Source organism: Xenopus tropicalis, chromosome 2, assembly GCF_000004195.4.
Source record: "Xenopus tropicalis strain Nigerian chromosome 2, UCB_Xtro_10.0, whole genome shotgun sequence".
NCBI classification, from domain to species: Eukaryota; Metazoa; Chordata; class Amphibia; order Anura; family Pipidae; genus Xenopus; species Xenopus tropicalis.
This window is the reverse complement of record NC_030678.2, coordinates 93,432,151-93,455,521: the sequence shown is the minus strand read 5'-3', so window position 1 is coordinate 93,455,521 and position 23,371 is coordinate 93,432,151. Positions and strand designations below refer to the sequence as shown.

General features: G+C 39.3%; 1 protein-coding gene across 1 annotated transcript in view; it reads left to right on the top strand.

Annotated features, from left to right (window-relative positions):
• Positions 1-785: 785 nt before the first annotated feature.
• The window catches only part of LOC100489305 (multidrug and toxin extrusion protein 2), a 31,529-nt gene continuing 8,943 nt past the window's right edge, over positions 786-23,371 (top strand). The window contains exons 1-10 of the mRNA XM_002933834.5: positions 786-1,113; positions 5,931-6,032; positions 6,709-6,777; positions 9,605-9,753; positions 11,035-11,077; positions 11,174-11,218; positions 18,982-19,079; positions 21,833-21,930; positions 22,893-23,006; positions 23,090-23,157. Of these exons, the coding sequence (XP_002933880.3) occupies positions 1,000-1,113; positions 5,931-6,032; positions 6,709-6,777; positions 9,605-9,753; positions 11,035-11,077; positions 11,174-11,218; positions 18,982-19,079; positions 21,833-21,930; positions 22,893-23,006; positions 23,090-23,157 (900 nt within the window). The 5' untranslated portion in view covers positions 786-999. The remainder of the gene's footprint in view (positions 1,114-5,930; positions 6,033-6,708; positions 6,778-9,604; positions 9,754-11,034; positions 11,078-11,173; positions 11,219-18,981; positions 19,080-21,832; positions 21,931-22,892; positions 23,007-23,089; positions 23,158-23,371) is intronic.

Below are 23,371 nucleotides of genomic sequence, written 5' to 3'. Positions count from 1 at the left end.
TTACTTTTTATTACTTATCTTTCTATGCAGGCCCTCTACTACTCATATTCTTATTTCTTGTTCAAACAACTGCTTGGTTACTAGGGTAAGTAAGACCCTAGCAAACAGATAGCTGCTGACATTCCAAACTGGAGAGCTGCTGAACAAAAAGCTATATAAGTGAAAAACCATAAAAAAAAAAAATGAAAACCAATTAATAAATTGTCTCAGAATATCAATGCCTACATTATAATAAAAGTTAATTTAAAGGAGAACTACTCGTTTAAGGAATTTCCTCCCTTCTTCTCCCTTCTGTACACACAAGTTGCATATGCAAAGTCAGATTCAGTTCAGGATTTGGCCAAGATTCGTAAAAAATGGACTTGGTGCTTCCCTAATTCTGTTAAATATTTTGCTTTACTAAACAAGGAGTTCCAAATGAACGGTAAGTATTGCCCAGATTTACCAACTGTTAGGCACTGCTGTCAGTGGAAGTGCTGTTTTTATCTGCCTAACTAATTCTAAATAATTTCTTAGCAAATTGTTCACCATAAATGTTATTTATTTATTTTTTAATTGTGACATATCTTAAAAAGCTGACCAATTCAAAATAAATTGTGAATGAACCTATTAAATATAATACATGAATAAAATGCAAAAAACTGAGAGAATGAGACAGCACATTCAGCACTAATGAGCTCATAAAGGCTCCTGGTTTGTGTGAGATTCAACAAGAGAATGTAAAACTTCAGCTATCTGCTCATTTATATGCAAAGTGAATGGCAAAACAGGTTGTGTCACAAAAAATGCAAAACTGCAGCCTTACACTCACTTCTTGCCAGTACAATATTCCATTCAGCCACTACACTACTCCATTCCTACTCATACACTTGTCTTGCATATCCATTCTATAAGGAATAACTGGTACTTAGCTAAATGAATCATCTGAAAAGCTGAAACATTTTAACAACACAAAGGATTCACAGCCAAGAAAGACTCGTAAGAGACCATACTCCTACCATGCAAGGGGATTGCCATCTTGGGTGCTGCAACTTCATTTCAGTATGGATTCATCAGTTGATTCTTAATAATGTTTCAGAGCTGAAGATCCTAGTTAGCATTTCTGGTCCTCTGGTAAGTCACTGGCAAATTGTATTGTATTAATGCACTGCAAGTGATATCTTTATTTTAATTTAATATACACACATGTATTATAGGATTATGTGTTCCGTACTGCAATTTAGTCTATTACTAGTGACAATATTCTTATATAAAGGTCATGAAACTTCATAGTGGTTTCTATTATCATTTTAAACATTAGTATATAGTATCATTGTTATTATGTAATAGAGCTGATAGGCACCGCTATGGGTGTGCTAAGAGGGCAGGGCTATTAGCAGGACTTTCAGGCTTTGCAATGACCACTTATTGAAATCAGAGCCCATAACAGTGTCTGTCAGTGCTGATAGCACTTTAGATCATTAGTAGATTCTGTCAACAGAACATTCTCTTTATAAAGACTGGTTAACTGTAAAATGCTTATTAAATACATTATATATAAATGTCAGGAGTTGTCCCATGGTAATAGTATTTTTTGGCCATGGATGTTTATTTTAAAAGACAAAATAACTGCATTATTGTTAACAATAGTCATGTGGTAACCAATTTTATTCACTGGGGAAAAAGGTTTCTCTCTAGCCTTTATATTGTTCTATGCGTTTCCCTAAATGAGATTTTGGTTTCCACCTGGACTTCTAAAAGTTTTTCTGTCTGCTTTTCTTGTTGATTCTTTTCTTTTCTCATGTTGTTTTTGGTAAGTACAGAAAGCAGTCACATGGTACATAAATGAAATCCTATTATCAATTGTCATTCATGACTATAGGGCTCATACCAGTTGCTTTGATTTTCTGGTTACTCCTGTTTCCATACTGGAGTCACACAACAAGAATTTTTCCCACAAGGGCTTAAACATTGATCACTATGAAGTTTAGGATGTCACATTTATTTCCTTTAACAGAATGAATTTCTCAACTGAAGTCAATAATATTAGCAATACTAATTAAAAGCAGACACTGTGGGGCACATTTACTAACCCATGAACGGGCCGAATGCGTCCGATTGCGTTTTTTTCGTAATGATCGGTAATTTTGCGATTTTTTTCGGCGTCTTTACGATTTTTGCGTAAAAACGCAAGTTTTTCGGCGTCTTTACGATTTTTGCGTAAAAACGCGAGTTTTTCGGCGTCTTTACGATTTTTGCGTAAAAACGCGAGTTTTTCGTAGCCATTACGAAAGTTGCGCAAAGTCGCAATTTTTTCGTAGCGTTAAAACTTGCACGAAACGTCGCGCCTTTTAAGTTTTAACACTACGAAAAAGGCGCGACTTTGCGCGCAAGTGTTAACGCTACGAAAAAATCGCGACTTTGCGCAACTTTCGGAATGGCTCCGAAAAACTCGCGTTTTTACGCAAAAAACGTAAAGACGCCGAAAAACTCGCGTTTTTACGCAAAAATCGTAAAGACGCCAAAAAAATCGCAAAAAATACGCAAAAAGTCGCAAAATGTTCGTTTCCAATCGGAATTTTTCCAATTCGGATTCGAAATCGTGTCTTAGTAAATCAGCCCCTGTATGTTGGGTTATGATGTTCATTCTAAAATTGAAGCTGGGTCCATTCAGTTTAAATTGTGCTCAGTTTGAACTGCATTGTTTGAAACAGTATTTGTCAAACTATGAGACTGTCCTCACCTGAAATTTGTTGAGACCTGAATTGGCTCCATGGACCTCATGGTCACTAAGCCTAATATAAAATATTAGTCTCTCTTTGTGCTGCACTGTAATAGAACATATCCCAAGAATTTTACTACATTATTGGGTCCTGAAAATGTATTTTCTATTTCTCAATTTCTTAATGTGGCTTCTGTAACTGAGACTGAAATAAAGTGGTTCATGCTTACCTAAATAACCTAACCATTTTTGTTATAAGTTTGGTGCCATGAAATAAATGAACTAGTTTACTATGGTTTTATCCTTTGAAGGAGAACTAAAGCCTGACTATAAAACTAAAAAAGTTGGGCAGAAATGTTGAACATCTTCTGTACCAGCCCAAAGCAACCCCAGCCTTTTAGCAGGGAAGATCTGTGCCTCCAAAAATGCCCCAGTAGCTCCCCATCTACTTTTCTGCTACTTCACTGCACATGCTCTGTGCTGCTATCAGTTACTAAGATCTGTGCCCCCAAAGATGCCCCCAGTAGCTCCCCATCTTCTTTTCTGCTTATTCCCTGCACATGGTCTGTGCTGCTGTCAGTTACTATGTTTAGGGATCGACTCACCATATATTGCATATATAGAATATTAACTTTTATGACAGGCAAGCCTAATGTTCTACTTGATGATTTGTGATGACCCATAAGCTTAGCTTCCCAACAGCTACTCAGAGCCCACTAAGCATGTGAGTGTCACTGAAAGTTAATAGAGAGTATTGAAAGAACCTGATTACTAGTTCCTACTTCCATGAACAGGGTTAGAGCATTTTGTACAACACCAATATCTATTTTACTACCACAACCTAAACAGTGATGGTTAACAATTTATGTTAGTGCTATTCTGCAGTCCCTCTGTTTTTAAAGTTTCTATGTTAATGAAATACCCTAAAAATTGATTTTCACCCACTGCAATGGTAGATGTTGAGCAAATCCCATCTACAGAAGAACAGTGGTGTAGCTAGCTATTGCATATCCCTTGGTACATGTGTATGTGTGCAAGTTGCACTTTGTATAGCAAAGTGTGCAGTTCAGTGCAAAAAGTGCATATATACTCAACTTTGGCACATTGGTTCAGGTGGGTAGAAGGTCTGTTGGGGTGACTCTGGACTTCCTATTTTTTAGCATACACGTTGCTTAAGTTTCCCAAAGTCACCCGAAGTTGCCTCACAAGGAAAAAAAACATGTTTTTTTTGTCTCACAATATGACGCGTCTGAGCCTATGTTGCACAACTGTGCCCAATTTGATGTGGGCGTGTGTTTTTGTTGCCGCGCAGCTCTTTTTTTTGCAAACACTTTGAGGTCAACGTTTATTAGCGAGATATGTCTTTAGCTGTCACAGTTAGAATGGATACCATTTGCATATGCTGCGTGGGGGGTGATGTGAGTATATTAATTTTTATGTTAAAATAAGTAGGTTGGATGCAGGAGTAACATGGTTCTAGCTTTAACACAAATATATTACATACATATTATCCCTGATCATTTGTCCAGTGAGCATCTATGGAAGCATGTCCAAATGCCATTGAGATGCAACATCTGTGACGGCTAAGTATCATGACTTGTGCTTCTATCTTTGACATGTGATGTGCACACTTGAAATAATGATGGTTCTGGAGGCCATATTAATATAAGGTGTGGCTCTGCGTTATGATGAAATTTCCATGCCTATTTGTATTTGTACTTGGATAGAAAACTGTCTGAAGAAAAGATTACAAAGAGTGGTGGAAATTGGAACATTTTCTAATTGGACCAGTGTGGTTAGTGGAGTACCGCAGGGGTCAGTCCTTGGTCCTTTGCTTTTTAACTCGTTTATTAATGATATGGAGGAGGGCATAGAAAGTACTGTTTCTATATTTGCTGATGACACAAAATTGTGCAAAACTATAAGTTCCATGCAGGATGCTGCCACTTTTTGGATTGGAAAACTGGGCAGCAAAATGGAAAATGAGGTTCAATGTTGAAGTTATGCACTTTAGTAGAAATAATATAAATGCAAGTTATACACTAAATGGTAGTGTGTTGAGGGATCCTTAAAGGTGACCATACACAGGCCAATTGTAGCAGAATTAGTTGTTTGTTAAAAAACGCAAAAATTGCCAGAGACAATACAGATCTTTTGACATGCAAGAGGATTACCATTCTGGCGTTGGCAATTATGGACAATGTTCAAGAGTTTAAAATACTATTATTATTTCTGAACCTACGGTAAGTGAATAACAGTATTTCATTAAATGATGTTTGAAGGCTAATTCCATGCAGCATTTTAATTTCTAGCAAATGGTCCTTATAAGTTTATGTCATATTTTACCTACTATAAGCTGGTTTTTAAATGGTATTACATACAAATGAACTAAGCCTAAAATAGGTACTGGTGGGAATAGATTCAGGAGGACATTAAATTGAAAGATATGTAGTAGTATTCAAATATATTTAAGTACTTATTGCATTTTTTGGGGCATTTTCATATTCAAGAGATCATTTACTAAAGTAGGACAAAATGCAATTTTTTCGACAAACAATGCCATATTTCATGCGCATACATTTGCTCAGATTAGTGAATGGCATGCATTTGGATGTAAGTAGTGCCTGTGATGTAAGGGGTTGTAAGAGCCCTCCTTATACAATCAGTGGGCTCGAGGGCTCATTGTGCATAGCAAATAATGGATAAGATATTTGTTTTTTAAGTACTTAAGTGGTTCACTACACCTAGGAGAAGAACGGCTCTATACAAACAGGGCATCTTATGATAAGAAAGAAATTAATATGAAATACATGAAGTTATAAAATAATTTCAAATGTATTGCCCATAAATTAGATATGGCACTGTTGCTGAGGCCTGAAGACAGGATTGGAAATTATGTGGTGAACCTTTCATTAATAAGTTAGGTTAAGTAGGGGACAGGTTCTTAAAGAAGATATAAAACCATAGGTGGAGGGTAATTTTTTTGTTTTGGAATGCTAACAAACATGAAAACAACAAACTAACTTGCTCATTTTAAGTAATGGAATATGCCATATTTCTCGGCCTAATAGTTCATGTGTTTTTGTCTGAAGGTGGAAGATTTGATCCAATTTGAAAAAATTTTGTTATAAATATTGCTGAAATGTATTTTGCTGTTTAAGCAACATGTAACAAGTGTCACAGATCTTTCAGAAACTATAATATTTAACAATTACTTTTTATTTCCTAGGTTCTAACATATCTTTTAGATGTGGCACCTATACTAATAACAACTGTTTTCTGTGGACACCTGGGAAAGTCAGAGCTCGATGCATTTGCACTTGGCAATTCTGTAAGTACAACTGAATGCACATTTTTCAATATTCAAATGAATATTGCCTGCTTGCCTCTGTATAAGAAATGCACTGCCCTTGGGAACTTGGTTAGTGAGCACCACCGTCTCTTTTTATTTCCCAGTTTGCTTCCATACGTGGTGGGTTTATGTGCAGTACATTAGAGGGGGAATAGTACAGTATACTGAAGTTGAAGTGAAATTATCATTGGAATTGAACTGGTTTTAAAATAAGGAAATAATTTGCAAAAGCCTTTAAACCATTTTATGATTGTTACATTTTGAACTGAACACCACACAGAACACCACACAGTGAATTTAAAGTTAATAATGTTAAATTCAGAAGATGGAGTTAAACTGGCTTGCTCCAACTTTTTGGTGTGAAAACTGTTACAACATTTTGGAGGGGAGTGGAGTTAAAAATTTGGAGTTCAGAAGATTGTTACTTTGGTGTAAACAATCACTTTTGTGACTTCCCCCAAGCACTTGTTAGAATTGTTATGCTGCAGTTTTTAATAAAGTTCCCCAGCACCAGGCAGATAGTTAGCATGTTTTGATTAGTAGAGGGGCCCTATTGATTTAACCCCTAAATGGAATAATTTTTTCTTACTGTTCAGACTGATTGTCTTAAGTTTTTGTGTCTGTATAAAAACTCTGTTTTTTGTTCTTTTTTTAGATTGTAATATTGGCTGGTCAGTCCATAGGACTGGGTATATGCTCCGCTTGTGACACTTTCTTCTCCCAGGTAAGAAATGAAAAATGGATTATCCTTTTTTAATTGCTATGATGAAAGCTTAAGATAGGAGTCATAGTCATTCAGATCTCTGTTATACAAACCATGAGGCTGTTCAAACTGTGGGAGTATCTGAAAGTAGCATATTATTGTTAACAACCACATTATGGCTTTTATACACTGATGTTTTTACTGTACTGTTTTTTTCCGGCCTTTCACAAGTGAGATGTAATAAGCAGCGTTCCATCTGCATTTCGCAGGGGTCTGTCAATTCATGTATTTCTGTGCAATGGAACAAAAAAAGATCGCCTAAGTGTCCATACACAGGCAGATTTAAGCACCAATTCGACCTATTCAAACTGAGCCAGCAGCTTATCTGCCCATGTATGGGGCCCACCGATGGGCATGCCCAACTGATATATTTTCATCTGCAGTAACCTCTAAATAAAGGATTCGCCAGAAATGTTAGGGCCAATTATATTTGATATTTATTTTATACATTTTTTACCTTAACTTTTTTTGGGGAAAACTTTTTTCTAAGGGCCCTAGAACACACATAATTTACAGAATGGATCGATCTAAGGGTTTGCTCTTCTGTCCACCACAAGAATATACTTGCATGGGGGTTGGGGCCTATTGTTAATAATAACAAAACATTACTTATATTTTCTAGCTGATAGCATAGAATTAAAGAAATGTAAAAGTACTACCACAGATTTGTTAGGGGTTGATGTTGGGGCTCACCAGTTAAATCTTTGACCTGGATGCACTGTGATGCGATCCTGGCTGGCCGTTCTAGATCAGCTATTATATTTACAATACTAATTAATAAAAGTTTATGGTTTAATTTAAACAAATGGTTTTATAGGTCAGGTTTCATGGACCACGAATAGGAATACAGCTATAACTAAAATAAAATATGCCAAATAAAATTTGATTTATTTTACATTGTTTGCCTACAGTGTCACTCTAGATCGAAGCAACTAACTATTTAACAACAATGCCATCTAGTGTGACTTGGGAATAATGCAACACGAGTTAAGCCCGTATTTCATTGTATAATTGCAGTTACATTCTTTTTTTTTTCCTGTATGTTTGTATGGCTAGATGTGCATTAAAAAAACCCAAATCATTCATCTTTGTTATAGGAAAAATAATATCCATTCACTAAAAATCAATCAATTTTTTGAAAGCAGCAACTTTGACTTTCAATGCGTAATTGTACTCCTGCATATAACCAGGGTAATCAAAGTGAAAGTATTCCGTACAACCCATGCATTTTTAGTCATACTTTAGTTACACCCACTTTTAACTTTTTTCTTGCCACAGTCCTGGAGGGTTTAGTTGCACTTTTTTTTTACCCGTGCCATTGGCAGAATACGGAGGCATGAAGTACTCGGCAGAGGCTTGGTAGCTACAGGAACTCAGGGTGTGTTTTCCAGAAGGACACAATTTCACATTTACATAATGTTTTGCTAATAAAAACTGTATCTCTCTGCCCCTTTATAAGCTGCTCATTCTGACTATGATTTTGAACTAATATATATTTAGATGTTTCTTAGAATATATTTACAGACATAACTAAACTGTTATCATCAAAATGGTTAAAGCTCAGTTAGGGCTGTTGCCTTGTAATCTGTACATTTTAATAATGAACGTTTTCTTTTTATTTTCCCTTGGTTTTTCAAGGGTATTTGATAAATCTATTTTTAGATGAGAAAGAGAAGCAACATGGCTGAATTTGCTGTTGTCCAGCAATAGCTAAGTAAAGTGTAGTTGACCAGCAGTGTTTTTACATGTTGTGGGTAGTGCTTTTGCCCAGTTATTGTTAAACTCATCTTTGTTTTTACCTTTATCTCATTTCCTGTTTCTATTATGTCTTTATCCACTCTGTGCCCTTTCCTCATTTCCTCTCCTTCCTACACTTTTATCCATGAGCACCATGTCTACTTATGTCAGTTATATCATGCTCCAGGGATATTGAATATTGATTAGAGATTGTCCTGCAGAAATAGGGGTAGCTGGGAGGCCTGGTCTGAGTTTTAGGACATTTGACTGATCAGCCCACAGACATTAGGTTGGATGTAGTGCACTTTGTAGGGCAGATCTCAGGAGAGCAATGGGGTCAGAACAAAGGAGGATTGCAACTTTACCAGAAATTACATTGCCAGCAGATTTGTAATGCAGGCCCTAGCCTGAGCTGGTGATTTACCCAGGGCTGTATTTTGGATCTGTGTTACTCTAGGCACTTGACCTGCTGTGCCTGTGCTAAAAACTCAGAGAAGAGGTAAACACCCCAGTTCCACCACCAGATTGCCATCTGGGCATTAGACGAGGAATTTTTTTAGCATCTTCTTTTTCAATATATAGGCACTCAAGGGCTGCTCTCTCTAAATCTGCTTCCCTAGGCATGGGCCCTTTAAGTGTCATTACCAGCTAGTTTGAGGCAAGTCTAGTTTTTATGAGTTACTGCAACTGGACAAACAATGCCTTGTGTTACATATGGGGGTTAAAGTCATATGAATTTAAAGCTATGGAGCTATGGAAGGTGGCAATTTCATAGATGGGGTGATTTGCTCATTTATAAATATGAAAATTATGGTTTGGATTTGGTTTGGTATTTGGTCAAAACTTTTGTGGAGGGTTTGGTAATTGGCCAAATCCAAACATAATGAATTAGTAGTATCTGTAATGTTTTGGCAATTAATTGGATAGTCAAATGCACTGAAACAATGGATTGTCAAATATCAATGACTAGTGATGAAGCAATAGCTTTTCACTTGGACTCCAGTGGAAGAACAATTAAACACTAATATTAAATGTTGTGTTTTCTTCTAAGATTTATGGAGGGAAAAACCTGAAACTGATCGGTGTGGTCTTACAAAGAGGGATCCTTATCCTGTCTCTTTCCTGCTTTCCCTGTTGGGCATTCTTTGTCAACACGAAAAACATTTTATTACTTCTTGGGCAAGATCCATCAGTGGCAAGGTACAGAGATAAATATTTCTGTTTCTAATGGTCATTAAGGTGTGGGTGAAAGGAGGTCTCCCATCCAGTTAGGGTTGCCTTGGTAAGGATTCTGTAGACCATGGTGGGACAGGTGGCACAGAAATTCCTCTTAGGCCTCTTTAGTTCCAATAAGTGGAGGGGGTGTGTGGAGCCAGAAACCTAAGGTTTCGGAGAGTTTTACCCCAAAATGTAATGAACAAACTTTGCTAAGGTGCAGAAACCAATACCAGGATGTTTGCTTTAACCAGTAAATGCTACATGCTGATTGCTTGCTATAGATGATTAGATCTGTAGCAAACACTGTAGCGCCTTTTATTTCATAAATCCACTGCAGTCTTACTACAGAACGGTTCCTTTTCTCAGGGTACTCCACACCCCCTATCACAGGGCTTTGCCCAGTGGTACCAGACTTGTTAGGTGCTATTGGGTCCCTCCAAACAACCTCTTGGGCATCAGCTTGAAGAATACCAGGGTTCTTACTACACCCTAAACTACACACTTTGGCCCTAACTTGTGGGGTACCCGCCAAGGTACTAAACTCTACTTCCTCCTTGATGGGGCACATGCTGCCAATAATAACTATTCTTACCTATCTCACATCTCCTAGGATGAGCTCTCACAGAAACGAACCCTATTCTGGCTACCCTAACGCTACTCACTAGACTACTGGTGACTTCCTTCTTGCTTGCTTGCTGCTCCAGCATCCTAGGGCCCCTGTCTTGCTGCTGCAGATGTTTCAGATTGGCCATAAACAGCCACACCCTGTTATACCTGCCCTTCTAGCCACCCCCTTCTAGAATTTCCCTTCTCTCTCTCCCTTTAGTGACTAGTCACTAAAACTGCAACTAAAACTACTTAACCTAACTTAACATTACCCAATACTACCACCTAGTGGGCAAACACTGCAATTATTCAAAATAACTTTAGTTACCCCCTTACACAGTTGCTGTAAAACACAGTCCTTTACTACCCTATAGTTGCATTATGTGCCATTGCCGCATTATCCAGTCTGCTCTGAGGAATCATGCACAAGTGAGCCTACTGATACTAAGGAATCCTGGAGCTACCACCTCCCTGAACATAGGAGTAATTCCTGGGTTCCCTCAGCAGGTTGCATTGGTTGCATCAGTAGCAATGGAAGTGACTCAATACTCACTCTGAAAATGTTAGCTACAAAACAATTGCATTGGTTCTGATTTCATTGGTCTTGATTGTTTAATAATATGCACTAAATTTACAATAATCTTGTGTTTTGGACAGGTTGGCTGAATTATATGTCTTGACTTGTATCCCAGCTCTTGTAGTAAGTAGAACTGATTATATACTGCATAACTATAAACATTTATTTCCCTATTGCAGCTGCAACTTAATATAAATATATTTTTTTTGGTTTCTGCAGGGAATTAATTTTTTTAATCTCGAAATTCGGTACCTGCAAAACCAGGTAAAGTACAGCTATATAATATGTGTTTCTTTGAAGTTAACTATTAATATACAAAGGCTCATTCCTGAAGTAAATCTTTTTAAGGCCTATAACACATGAAAGCTTGGCCCATGTGGTGCTCAGGCCCGGATTTTGGGAGAGGCCCCCAAGGCCCGGGCCTAGGGCAGCAAGATGTTAGGGGCGGCAAACAAGCGCCCCTAACATCACCTGGGCACTGAGCCTGTTCTTTATTTGTGCTGGGCGGCAGGCAGCACCGCATAAAATAATTAAATAATATCTTGCCCGGCCGCCCCAACTCCCTCAGAACTGCTGTGCGCATCTACTTTCTGGTCGGTGACGTCATCACGCCATGCGAGCGTCGTTACGTCACTGTGGGCGAGGCTCCGCAGTACTTGTGTTTAGGAGTAGTGCACAGCACGCACAGAAAGGAGAGGCTGCACCACCACAAATAGCGCGAGTTCATGTGAATCTGGCGGGCTGCCTGGCTGCAACGGGTAAGCGCAGGTTGGACTTAGTTACAGTTGTGTACTTTTTTCCTCAATTCGGTTGGTAGGATAAATTCATTATAAAAATAATAATAATGCTACTGAGCTGTCTGCTAATGTAATGATGTGAACCAAACAGATTTTAAACAAAAGCTTAAACAAATTAAAAAGAAAAAAAAAAGTGAGGGGGGTTTATTTTATATTATTTAACTGTACTGTACAGTCACATATGGACCTGGTCTTTTGTCTGCTGATATAAAGCTGTTGCTGAACTTGAACAACATAAACAATCCTATGCCAGTAAATGTTAAATCTTCTAGACATATGTGGACAGTGGATGTAATGTTCTAAACAGCTATCTGTTAGTAAATCTGTGGGACCCTGGGTGCTGATTGTGAGGGTGCAAGTCTGTAAGCTGGCTCTGTAAACCCACCCACCAGTGAATTTTAGTTTTCCTTCTCCTTTAAGGACATTCAGTACACTAAAGGAGAGTTGTGAATGTGGAGATATGTGGAGAAAATATACATATACACAATAACATAATACTTTACGTTGAAAAAAAGGCATCCATCCATCACGTTCAACCATAATGCCTATATATAACCTGCCTAACTGTTGATCCAGAGGAAGGCAAAAAAACCCATCTGAAGCCTCTCTAACTTGCCCCATAGGGGAAAAAAATTCCTTCCTCACCCCAAGATGGCAATCGGACCAGTCCCTGGATCAACTTGTACTTAGAGCTATCTCCCATAACCCTGTATTCCCTCACTTGTACTGAGAGCTATCTCCCATAACCCTGTATTCCCTCACTTGTACTGAGAGCTATCTCCCATACCCCTGTATTCCCCCACTTGTACTGAGAGCTATCCCCCATAACCCTGTATTCCCTCACTTGTACTGAGAGCTATCTCCCATACCCCTGTATTCCCCCACTTGTACTGAGAGCTATCTCCCATACCCCTGTATTCCCTCACTTGTACTGAGAGCTATCCCCCATACCCCTGTATTCCCCCACTTGTACTGAGAGCTATCCCCCATAACCCTGTATTCCCTCACTTGTACTGAGAGCTATCTCCCATACCCCTGTATTCCCTCACTTGTACTGAGAGCTATCTCCCATACCCCTGTATTCCCTCACTTGTACTGAGAGCTATCTCCCATACCCCTGTATTCCCTCACTTGTACTGAGAGCTATCTCCCATACCCCTGTATTCCCTCACTTGTACTGAGAGCTATCTCCCCTACCCCTGTATTCCCTCACTTGTACTGAGAGCTATCTCCCATACCCCTGTATTCCCTCACTTGTACTGAGAGCTATCTCCCATAATCCTGTATTCCCTCACTTGTACTGAGAGCTATCTCCCATAACCCTGTATTCCCTCACTTGTACTGAGAGCTATCTCCCCTACCCCTGTATTCCCTCACTTGACTAAGAGCTATCTCCCATAACCCTGTATTCCCTCACTTGTACTGAGAGCTATCTCCTATAACCCTGTATTCCCTCACTTGTACTGAGAGCTTATCTCCCATACCCCTGTATTCCCTCACTTGTACTGAGAGCTATATCCCATAACCCTGTATTCCCTCACTTGTACTGAGAGCTATCTCCCATAACCCTGTATTCCCTCACTTGTACTGAGAGCCTATCTCCCATAACCCCTGTATTCCCTCACTTGTACTGAGAGCTATTCCCATACCCCTGTATTCCCTCACTTGTACTAGAGCTATCTCCCCTACCCCTGTATTCCCTCACTTGTACTGAGAGCTATCTCCCAAAACCCTGTATTCCCTCACTTGTACTGAGAGCTATCTCCCTTACCCTGTATTCCTCACTTGTACTGAGAGCTATCTCCCATACCCCTGTATTCCCTCACTTGTACTGAGAGCTATCTCCCATACCCCTGTATTCCCTCACTTGTACTGAGAGCTATCTCCCATAACCCTGTATTCCCTCACTTGTACTGAGAGCTATCTCCCATACCCCTGTATTCCCTCACTTGTACTCAGAGCTATCTCCCATAACCCTGTATTCCCTCACTTGTACTGAGAGCTATCTCCCCTACCCCTGTATTCCCTCACTTGTACTGAGAGCTATCTCCCATACCCCTGTATTCCCTCACTAGTACTGAGAGCTATCTCCCATAACCCTGTATTCCCTCACTTGTACTGAGAGCTATCTCCTATAACCCTGTATTCCCTCACTTGTACTGAGAGCTATCTCCCATACCCCTGTATTCCCTCACTTGTACTGAGAGCTATATCCCATAACCCTGTATTCCCTCACTTGTACTGAGAGCTATCTCCCATAACCCTGTATTCCCTCACTTGTACTGAGAGCTATCTCCCATAACCCTGTATTCCCTCACTTGTACTGAGAGCTATCTCCATACCCCTGTATTCCCTCACTTGTACTAAGAGCTATCTCCCTACCCCTGTATTCCCTCACTTGTACTGAGAGCTATCTCCCATAACCCTGTATTCCCTCACTTGTACTGAGAGCTATCTCCCATACCCCTGTATTCCCTCACTTGTACTGAGAGCTATCTCCCATACCCCTGTATTCCCTCACTTGTACTGAGAGCTATCTCCCATACCCCTGTATTCCCTCACTTGTACTGAGAGCTATCTCCCATAACCCTGTATTCCCTCACTTGTACTGAGAGCTATCTCCCATACCCCTGTATTCCCTCACTTGTACTGAGAGCTATCTCCTATAACCCTGTATTCCCTCACTTGTACTGAGAGCTATCTCCTATAACCCTGTATTCCCTCACTTGTACTGAGAGCTATCTCCCATAACCCTGTATTCCCTCACTTGTACTGAGAGCTATCTCCCATACCCCTGTATTCCCTCACTTGTACTGAGAGCTATCTCCTATACCCTGTATTCCCTCACTGTACTGAGAGCTATCTCCTATAACCTGTATTCCCTCACTTGTACTGAGAGGCTATCTCCCATACCCCTGTATTCCCTCACTTGTACTGGAGAGCTATATCCCCATAACCCTGTATTCCCTCACTTGTACTGAGAGCTATCTCCCATAACCCTGTATTCCCTCACTTGTACTGAGAGCTATCTCCCATAACCCTGTATTCCCTCACTTGTACTGAGAGCTATCTCCCATACCCCTGTATTCCCTCACTTGTACTAAGAGCTATCTCTCATAACCCTGTATTCCCTCACTTGTACTGAGAGCTATCTCCCAAACCCTGTATTCCCTCACTTGTACTGAGAGCTATCTCCCATACCCTGTATTCCCTCACTTGTACTGAGAGCTATCTCCCCTACCCCTGTATTCCCTCACTTGTACTGAGAGCTATCTCCCATAACCCTGTATTCCCTCACTTGTACTGAGAGCTATCTCCCATAACCCTGTATTCCCTCACTTGTACTGAGAGCTATCTCCCATAACCCTGTATTCCCTCACTTGTACTGAGAGCTATCTCCCATACCCCTGTATTCCCTCACTTGTACTGAGAGCTATCCCCCCTACCCCTGTATTCCCTCACTTGTACTGAGAGCTATCCCCCCTACCCCTGTATTCCCTCACTTGTACTGAGAGCTATCTCCCATAACCCTGTATTCCCTCACTTGTACTGAGAGCTATCTCCCATAACCCTGTATTCCCTCACTTGTACTGAGAGCTATCTCCCCTACCCCTGTATTCCCTCACTTGTACTGAGAGCTATCTCCCCTACCCCTGTATTCCCTCACTTGTACTGAGAGCTATCTCCCATAACCCTGTATTCCCTCACTTGTACTGAGAGCTATCTCCCATACCCCTGTATTCCCTCACTTGTACTGAGAGCTATCTCCCATACCCCTGTATTCCCTCACTTGTACTGAGAGCTATCTCCCATACCCCTGTATTCCTCACTTGTACTGAGAGCTATCTCCCATAACCCTGTATTCCCTCACTTGTACTGAGAGCTATCTCCCATAACCCTGTATTCCCTCACTTGTACTGAGAGCTATCTCCCATAACCCTGTATTCCCTCACTTGTACTGAGAGCTATCTCCCCTACCCCTGTATTCCCTCACTTGTACTGAGAGCTATCTCCCATAACCCTGTATTCCCTCACTTGTACTGAGAGCTATCCCCCCTACCCCTGTATTCCCTCACTTGTACTGAGAGCTATCTCCCCTACCCCTGTATTCCCTCACTTGTACTGAGAGCTATCTCCCATAACCCTGTATTGCCTCACTTGCTAAATACCCACCCAACCATTTTTTATCAGCCAGCACAACTGATTCAGGGGGGGATCCCACAACTTCCCAGCTCTCCCTGTAACTCCCCTTCCTTGTACCTATCTAATGTATCAGCCAGTACCACTGATTGAGGGGGGGGGGATCCCACAACTTCCCAGCCCCCCCTGTAACTCCCCTTCCTTGTACCTATCTAATGTATCAGCCAGCACCACCGATTAAGGGGGGGGATCCCAGTACCACTGATTCGGGGGGGGGGGGGGCACAGCAGCTGGGCCTAGGGGAGTATGAAAGGTAAATCCGGCCCTGGTGGTGCTCTGAGCAAGAACAGAGGTGATCAAACACAACTTGATATTTTTGAAATGCAAACATAATTTAAAGGAGAAGGAAAGGTAAAAACTAAGTAAGGTTTATCAGAAAGGTCTATGTAAATACAACCATAAGCACTTACAGTAATGCTGCACTGAGTCCTCTATCAAAAGAAACACATGATTTCTTGTCTCTTATTTTGTAAACATGATGTTCCAGTGTCTGACTTCCTCTCTCAGAAACATACTTAATTCCCGTGGCCAGAGTCTGCGCAGTTCTCTCCTCTTTCCTGTTCCCCCTCCCACCAGAATGCTAAAAACTCCCTCCCCCCTCCTTTAGGAATGTGTGATCTCAGCTATAACGGCTAGAGCTGCAGGCAGAAAGCCACTTAAAATGCCAGCTGCTATCTTAAGCAAACAGAGAAAGCTTCTAAAGCTGTTTACTCAGGTATGTTAATGCTTTCTGCAGAATAAATATATTGTTCTAGGTGGCACTAATGTGGCAAATCTGTTGGCAGTAAAATGACAAAATTACTTTCCTTCTCCTTTTAAGCAACTTTGCAATAATCATCAGTTAATTTGTAATTTGTAATGTATTAACATGGTTTGGAACAATTACCTTATCCTAGCCATGTGTTCTCCTGCTGATCTGGCTCCCTACTTTGAGACTCAAAACAAAATGTAACAGTAGTCAACTGTCCTCAGCATGCCTGATGTCAATAAGGAAAGGAACATCACAGTGCAATGCATGATCTGTAAGCTGTGAAGAAGTTGTTACAATTTGTAACATCAATGTTTTAGTCCCTCCTCCACTGCCATGATTTCAAATGATGCATTTCAGCATATTAAATCGGTATTTATTCATACCATTTCAGGGAATTACAGTGATATTAGGTATATTAGGGGTTTCTGTGTTTCGGTTCAGAAGCTGGAGTTCCCCTTTAATTTTTTGTCATCATTTGGCACTAAGAAGCATGAGATGCCAAAGCAAGCATTACAGAGCAGTGCCAGTGTCACAGGATAAGCATTTCCCATGCTTTTCTACAGGAGTTGACAGATGAATGAGGGTCTTCTAACTGCTCTGAAAACACTGTGGTTGTCAAAACATCAGTGTGGCATGAGACTAAAGGAACCCAGCTGAAATTAACAGATACCGTACCTAGGTTTTTCTTTATGATTCCATAGCTTCAGGGTGAATGCTCTATAGCCTGCTAACTAGGAGTGGCACAGTGTCTCAGTTTTTAAAAATACAGGGCGTTGAGAGATTATTTCCCTCTAACAGGGGAGGTGACATAACATCCAGACTTCTTCATAGGGAAGCATATTGGATATTTCATTTAGATACTCGGCAGCCAAAAGGTTTGAATTTAAAATTTGATGTAATGTGCTGTGTCTGACCAATAGGTGGCGCTGTTTGGCTCACTTTGGCTACATTCCCTGAAGTTTTAATGGATAATGTCAATTGTATAAATTTTGCAACATTGTATTTATTTATTATATTTGTATACATTTTGTTTAAAAAGTAGCAATAGATGCATTCCAGTATGAAATTGTTGTATCTCACTTTATATTTGTAAAACCAATGTTTTTAGGAGATCATGAAAACATCTATAAGGGGTTAATAATTAGCATATGCATTAATTGGAATGTTGATGTCATTTCCCCTTTTGTATTTTAAATAGCTGTTTGTGTTCATTTGAAATTTGTGCCTATGACTACGTATCTTTTGTATACAAAACGCGTCAGGACCTTTTTGTTTTAAGATCTCTACAATAAAGACAAGTTTTAGTGGACCAAGGAGTGCGTGCCATTTCTCTTCAAACAGTGTCTCAGTAAACCTCACAGTCTCTAGAGTATTTTGTCCTGAAATATCACCAGTGCAAAACTTACCTGAAATGTTTCCCAGAATGGTACATGAAGCTTCTGCTGCATAGTTAGAACACACAATACTAACTAGTACTAACTAGAACATCTACTGTTCAAAGATATTAGAAGAGGGTTTCGTGGAAAACTGCAGTGATCAAAACCCATGGAATCACCAGTTTCCACTTTCTAATCCAGTAAATAAGAAAAGTGCTGCGTAAAAGAAACATAAAACATGGCGTTTTCTTTTTACAGTGTCCCACAGGTAACACATTTCCTTTAAAGGGGACCTGTCACCCTAAGAAATAATTTGAAATTATTTTCTATTGTGTTTGTTAAGCAAAATAAACTTCACTTACACTATAGTGATATAAATCATGTTTCCTTCAGTCCTGGAATTACACAATCTCATCAAATAGGCAGGTGCCATTTTGTGGACACAGTTATTAAGGCAAGCTTTGTATCACCCCAAAATCTTGTGTATGTGCCAGTATGGGGGGACCTGGTGCCCATGCCCATGCACTGGCTACACAATTAGATGGTGAGGAGGGAGGGGGAAAGTGTGAGCTGAATTGAAAGTTAAAGTACTTGTCTGCCCCGCCTCTATGCCTAAGGCATAGAGGCGGGGCAGGCAATATATGATTGACAGCTGGGATTTTTAAATGCCTTTATAATGGGTTTGGATGTGTTCATATAAAAATGAATTTGGGCTTTTTGTTTAATTTGAAAAGGACTTTTATTATACAGCTTTTTATGTCTGGGTGACAGGTCCACTTTAATAAAAGAGCAGTTTTGTTTTCTTTTGCCCTTACTCTGCACAGATATAAAAATGTTTCCATGAGGTTTGCCTCTCCTCAACCCAAATCATGAAATATCTTCTCTCTATTGATTTCCTTACAGGGGATTATTTGGCCACAAGTTGTTGTGAGTTTTTTGGCATGTATAATTAATGGTATATTGAATTACGTCTTGCTGTTTGTACTGAAAATTGGAGTCATGTGAGTACACTGAGTTAAACTATTACACTACCAAAACTCTTTGCCATCTCTTGGCACGGTTGAACTGCATTGCTTGTTAGTAGTTGTAAGAAAGTAAAATACCCTGGAACTGGCTGAGTTTAGCGAAAGAAAAGGCATATTACTCAGATTTCATCTCAGAATGATAGTTATATGTTTATATGTTATATGTTTATAGGTTACATGTTTAACTTTAGAAATATATGTAACTCCACGGGGAGCAATGTTTGCAACCACTTCAAAGCTATGCAACTTAAAGGAACAGTAACACCAAAAAATGAAAGAGCTTTAAAGTAATAAAAATATAATGCACTGTTGCCCTGCACTGGTAAAACTGGTGTGTTTGCTACAGTAACACTACTATAATTTATATAATAAGCTGCTGTGTAGCCACGGGGGCAGCCATTCAAGCTGGAAAAAAGGAGAAAAGGCACAGGTTACATAGCAGATAACAGATAAGTTCTGTAGAATACAATAGTGTTTTATCTGTTATCTGCTATGTGCCTGTGCCTTTTCTCCTTTGAATGGCTGCCTCCATGGCTACATAGCAGCTTATTTATATAAATTATAGTAGACTTTCTGAAGTAAACATACAACTTTTACTAGTGCAGGGCAGGGGTCTCATGGATAAAATGATTATTAAAATAATAGCAAGAAAAAGTTCAGCATAATAGGAGCAGCACTATATGCTATTACATACATAAATGATGAAATATGCAGAAGCTGAGGGATGTTTGTAGGGTTGTGGGGAGTAGGTATGCAGTATATCTAACAAATGCTAAAGTTTAAAGTAATATTATTACATGGAACAATTATGCATTTTGAACATATTAAATATGGTTTTCCATGTGGTCTAGAACAAGGGAAATCCAACCACTGATAGTTCCCTAAAGTAGATGATCAAAAACATCATTACAGATGAAAGAGAATTCACCAATGAGAATGCTGCTTACCAGCCGTAGGTTAGTTGTCTTGCTGTTACTTTTCATTTGAGGCTTGTGTAATTTTGGCATCATGATTAATTTCACTGTAATCATCATCAGAACTTGTCATCAATGATCCACTCAAAAGATAGATACAAGTGGAGCTAAATTTAAAAAATATTATATTGTTCTGTGGTGGAAATAAAGGGCTAATGGGCATTGTCACTGGCTGGGGCTCACTAAATTATCTTCTAGTACAGGGACATGTGATAAAAACTCACCTTAACTAATCTGTATAATAGTACCCGAGCCAAAACTCTTAGACCTCCAGGTTGCAGTGTAGTTCTTGAGTCTCACACAGGAAGGAATGTACCTAGTAAGTGAAATCTCAGCATTTTTCATCATCTAAATGGGAATGTTAGATGGTACGTGAAAATTCTAAGAAACATATACGATTTATAGCAGTTTGAATGTCGTTTTCTTACAATTCATATTGTCTTGTTAATTGTATTTTTAGTTATTTTCAGCAACACGTTATCTTATAAGTCTGGATTGTTTGTAAAACCACAGTTTCATTAATGCCTTGGATAAGTTGTAGAGAAAATGTCAGATCACAGGGAAGAGTAATAGAACATAAATAGAATATTCTGTTTTTTTAATTTCAACTTCATTGATATTTAGAGATGCAATGAAATGTTGCCTTTTTCACTGGATTCATCCGTATCAAATCAGAACCTTTAAAATCACGTGACTTTAGGTCACAAGATTAAGGAAATGTCATTTTTTTTGTCCACAGTCTACATGCACATTTTTTTCACCCCTTTTTGCCCTAATTGAAATTAGGATTCCCGTTCAATAAAGAATTCAGCCAAATCTCCCAAAAAATGGATCTGAACCATCTCTATTGATATTATACTGCATGTTTTTATTTTATGTTTAGAGAACACCACAACTAGTTTCTTATTGGATCCACTCACTTTACCAAGTTTTTAAAAAAACATTTTTATTGAAATGTATTGGTACACAATCAAACTATAATGTGTTTTTTAATATTGAAATCGACAGTTTTATGAAGTGTGCAGGGTTGAACCAAGTTTATTTTAGGAATAGAATACATTTTACAGAGAAATGTACTTAAGCGTTGGTCCTATTCATTTTGATGTTTGACAATCAATGCAAGCATTTAAGGACTAAGGGTGAAAAAAAATGGGGTAATTAGGGTAATAGTCCGCTCATGCCATTATTATAGCCATTGCCGCAACAGGGTTTTTAAAAATCACGGCAACTAATCACCCGTTTGTCTTTGTTCTTTAGCTAAACTCAGCCTATAAAGCACAGCACATTTAAGATAGGTAGCAGGACTAGAAGGTAACCCTTACATCAGTTATGCCCCTGGGAGAAAAGCTTAGTCTGAAGGCCATTAAGGGTGAGCTTTGGGGTGAATATGTATTTGCATTCCTAGATATTCTTGGAAGTATGGCTGAATTCATATTTTTCTATATCTGGACCCATTTTGTGAGCTAAGGGAGGACCCTGACCATAGGTTGGATTTTACATCATAACCTCAATATAACTCAATATAATTCAGTAAAAGAATGGCTATGAGCAGATCTCAGCATCTTATACAAGGTACTCACTTACTGGCTATACTCTTATTGGGTAAATGGGTGGTCAGAGCAGTGTGTCCTACAGAACTAATCAGGGTGACAGATACTAGTGATTAGAGAATTATTTTGAAATGCTGCATACTACCTGGAAGAAAGATAAGCTGCCTTAACATATTCCTTTTTTTTTTTTTTTTTTTTTTTAAAGTGGTGCTGCGATTGCCGTGACAGTTTCTATCGTATCTAAAGTGATCATTTTGTTTTTTTATATATGGATCAGAAAAATTCATGTGGATACATGGCCAGGTATACCTTTTTATAATGTTTTGTTAGCTTCACTGTTGGAGTGACATTCTGCATTATGTATTTTCTCCTTTTCTGGTAATGATCAGGCTTTTGAGCAAGAACAGACAAAACAAAGTAAAGATGGCCATACACGTGTAGATTTAAGATACCAATTTGGCTCCTTCAGCCCGATTTACAGATTATCTACCCCTGTATGAGGCCCTCTAGTGGGCATACCCAAGTAAATTCTGGCAGAATCCAGGCAGATGTCAATCAGACAGATTTGATTTTCCCGTTGGATCAAGGAACGCATCTGCACATTGATTGCCTGCATAGCGGCACTTATGATCTGATCATTGTCCCGATGGGCCAAATGCTTGGATAAGCCATATCAGTGATGTATATGTTTGAGTATATGGCCAGCTCAAGAGTTATCATGATAGTGTCCTGTTGGCCAAGGAGGACTTTGTTTACCTTATATTTAGCAATAACAGAGATAGAAATGATACATCTGTGTTACCCCACCAAAAGCATATCTTTCACCCAGATCACAGCAGCTTCATATCCTGAATGACAGCTAATAACCCAAAAGGAGTTTTCTGATGGATTTTAAGGCAAATGCCACACAGGGGCTGATTTTAGCCTGCAGAAAGGCACAGGCAGAGAATAAGCCCCAATGTTTGCATTAGCTCTCTCAGGTGCAGGCAAAAGAAGAAAGCTTTGTTGGAAGTGTTGGGGCTGATTCTCGGCCTGCACATTTCCACAGGCTGAGATCTGCCCCGTGTGTAATATGGACTTCAACCTTGGACCCTTAAGGTGGCCATACACGAGCAGATCCGCTCGCTTGGCGATGTCGCCAAGCGAGCGGATCTTCCCCCGATATCCCCACCTACGGGGATTGCATTGCACCTTAACTCCCTAAATAACTCAATTACAAAAATTTGTATTACTATTTTGCATTCAATATGTATTCTTGCTCTTAGGCTGGACAAAAGAATGCCTAAAAGACTGGGGCAGTTTCTTTGCCCTTGCACTCCCTACCATGATTATGTTAAGTCTGAAGTGGTGGACCTTTGAAATTGCAATCATTTTATCAGGTAATTAAAAGAAACATGTTGGCAATTAACAATTTTAGTAATGACATACGACTTGTGTTATATTACATTTTCTCTCACTTTAGGCCTCATTAACTTAGTAGAACTTGGAGGACAATCAATTATGCACCAAATCATGAACCTTCTCAACAAGGTACAATCAGTACATTATTTATCAGTATAATGTGAGTACATTAGGAAACACAAAATGCCTAATGGCTTATAGAGTAATTGCTTATAGGGTGATTGCTTTCAGATTCTGTACCCTCTAATCTCTTATTGTAAACACTTTTAATTTGTATACAAGATTAATTATACTGTGCCTTTGGAAGAAATAATCAGTCTGAGAACAGGCATGGCTCATAAAG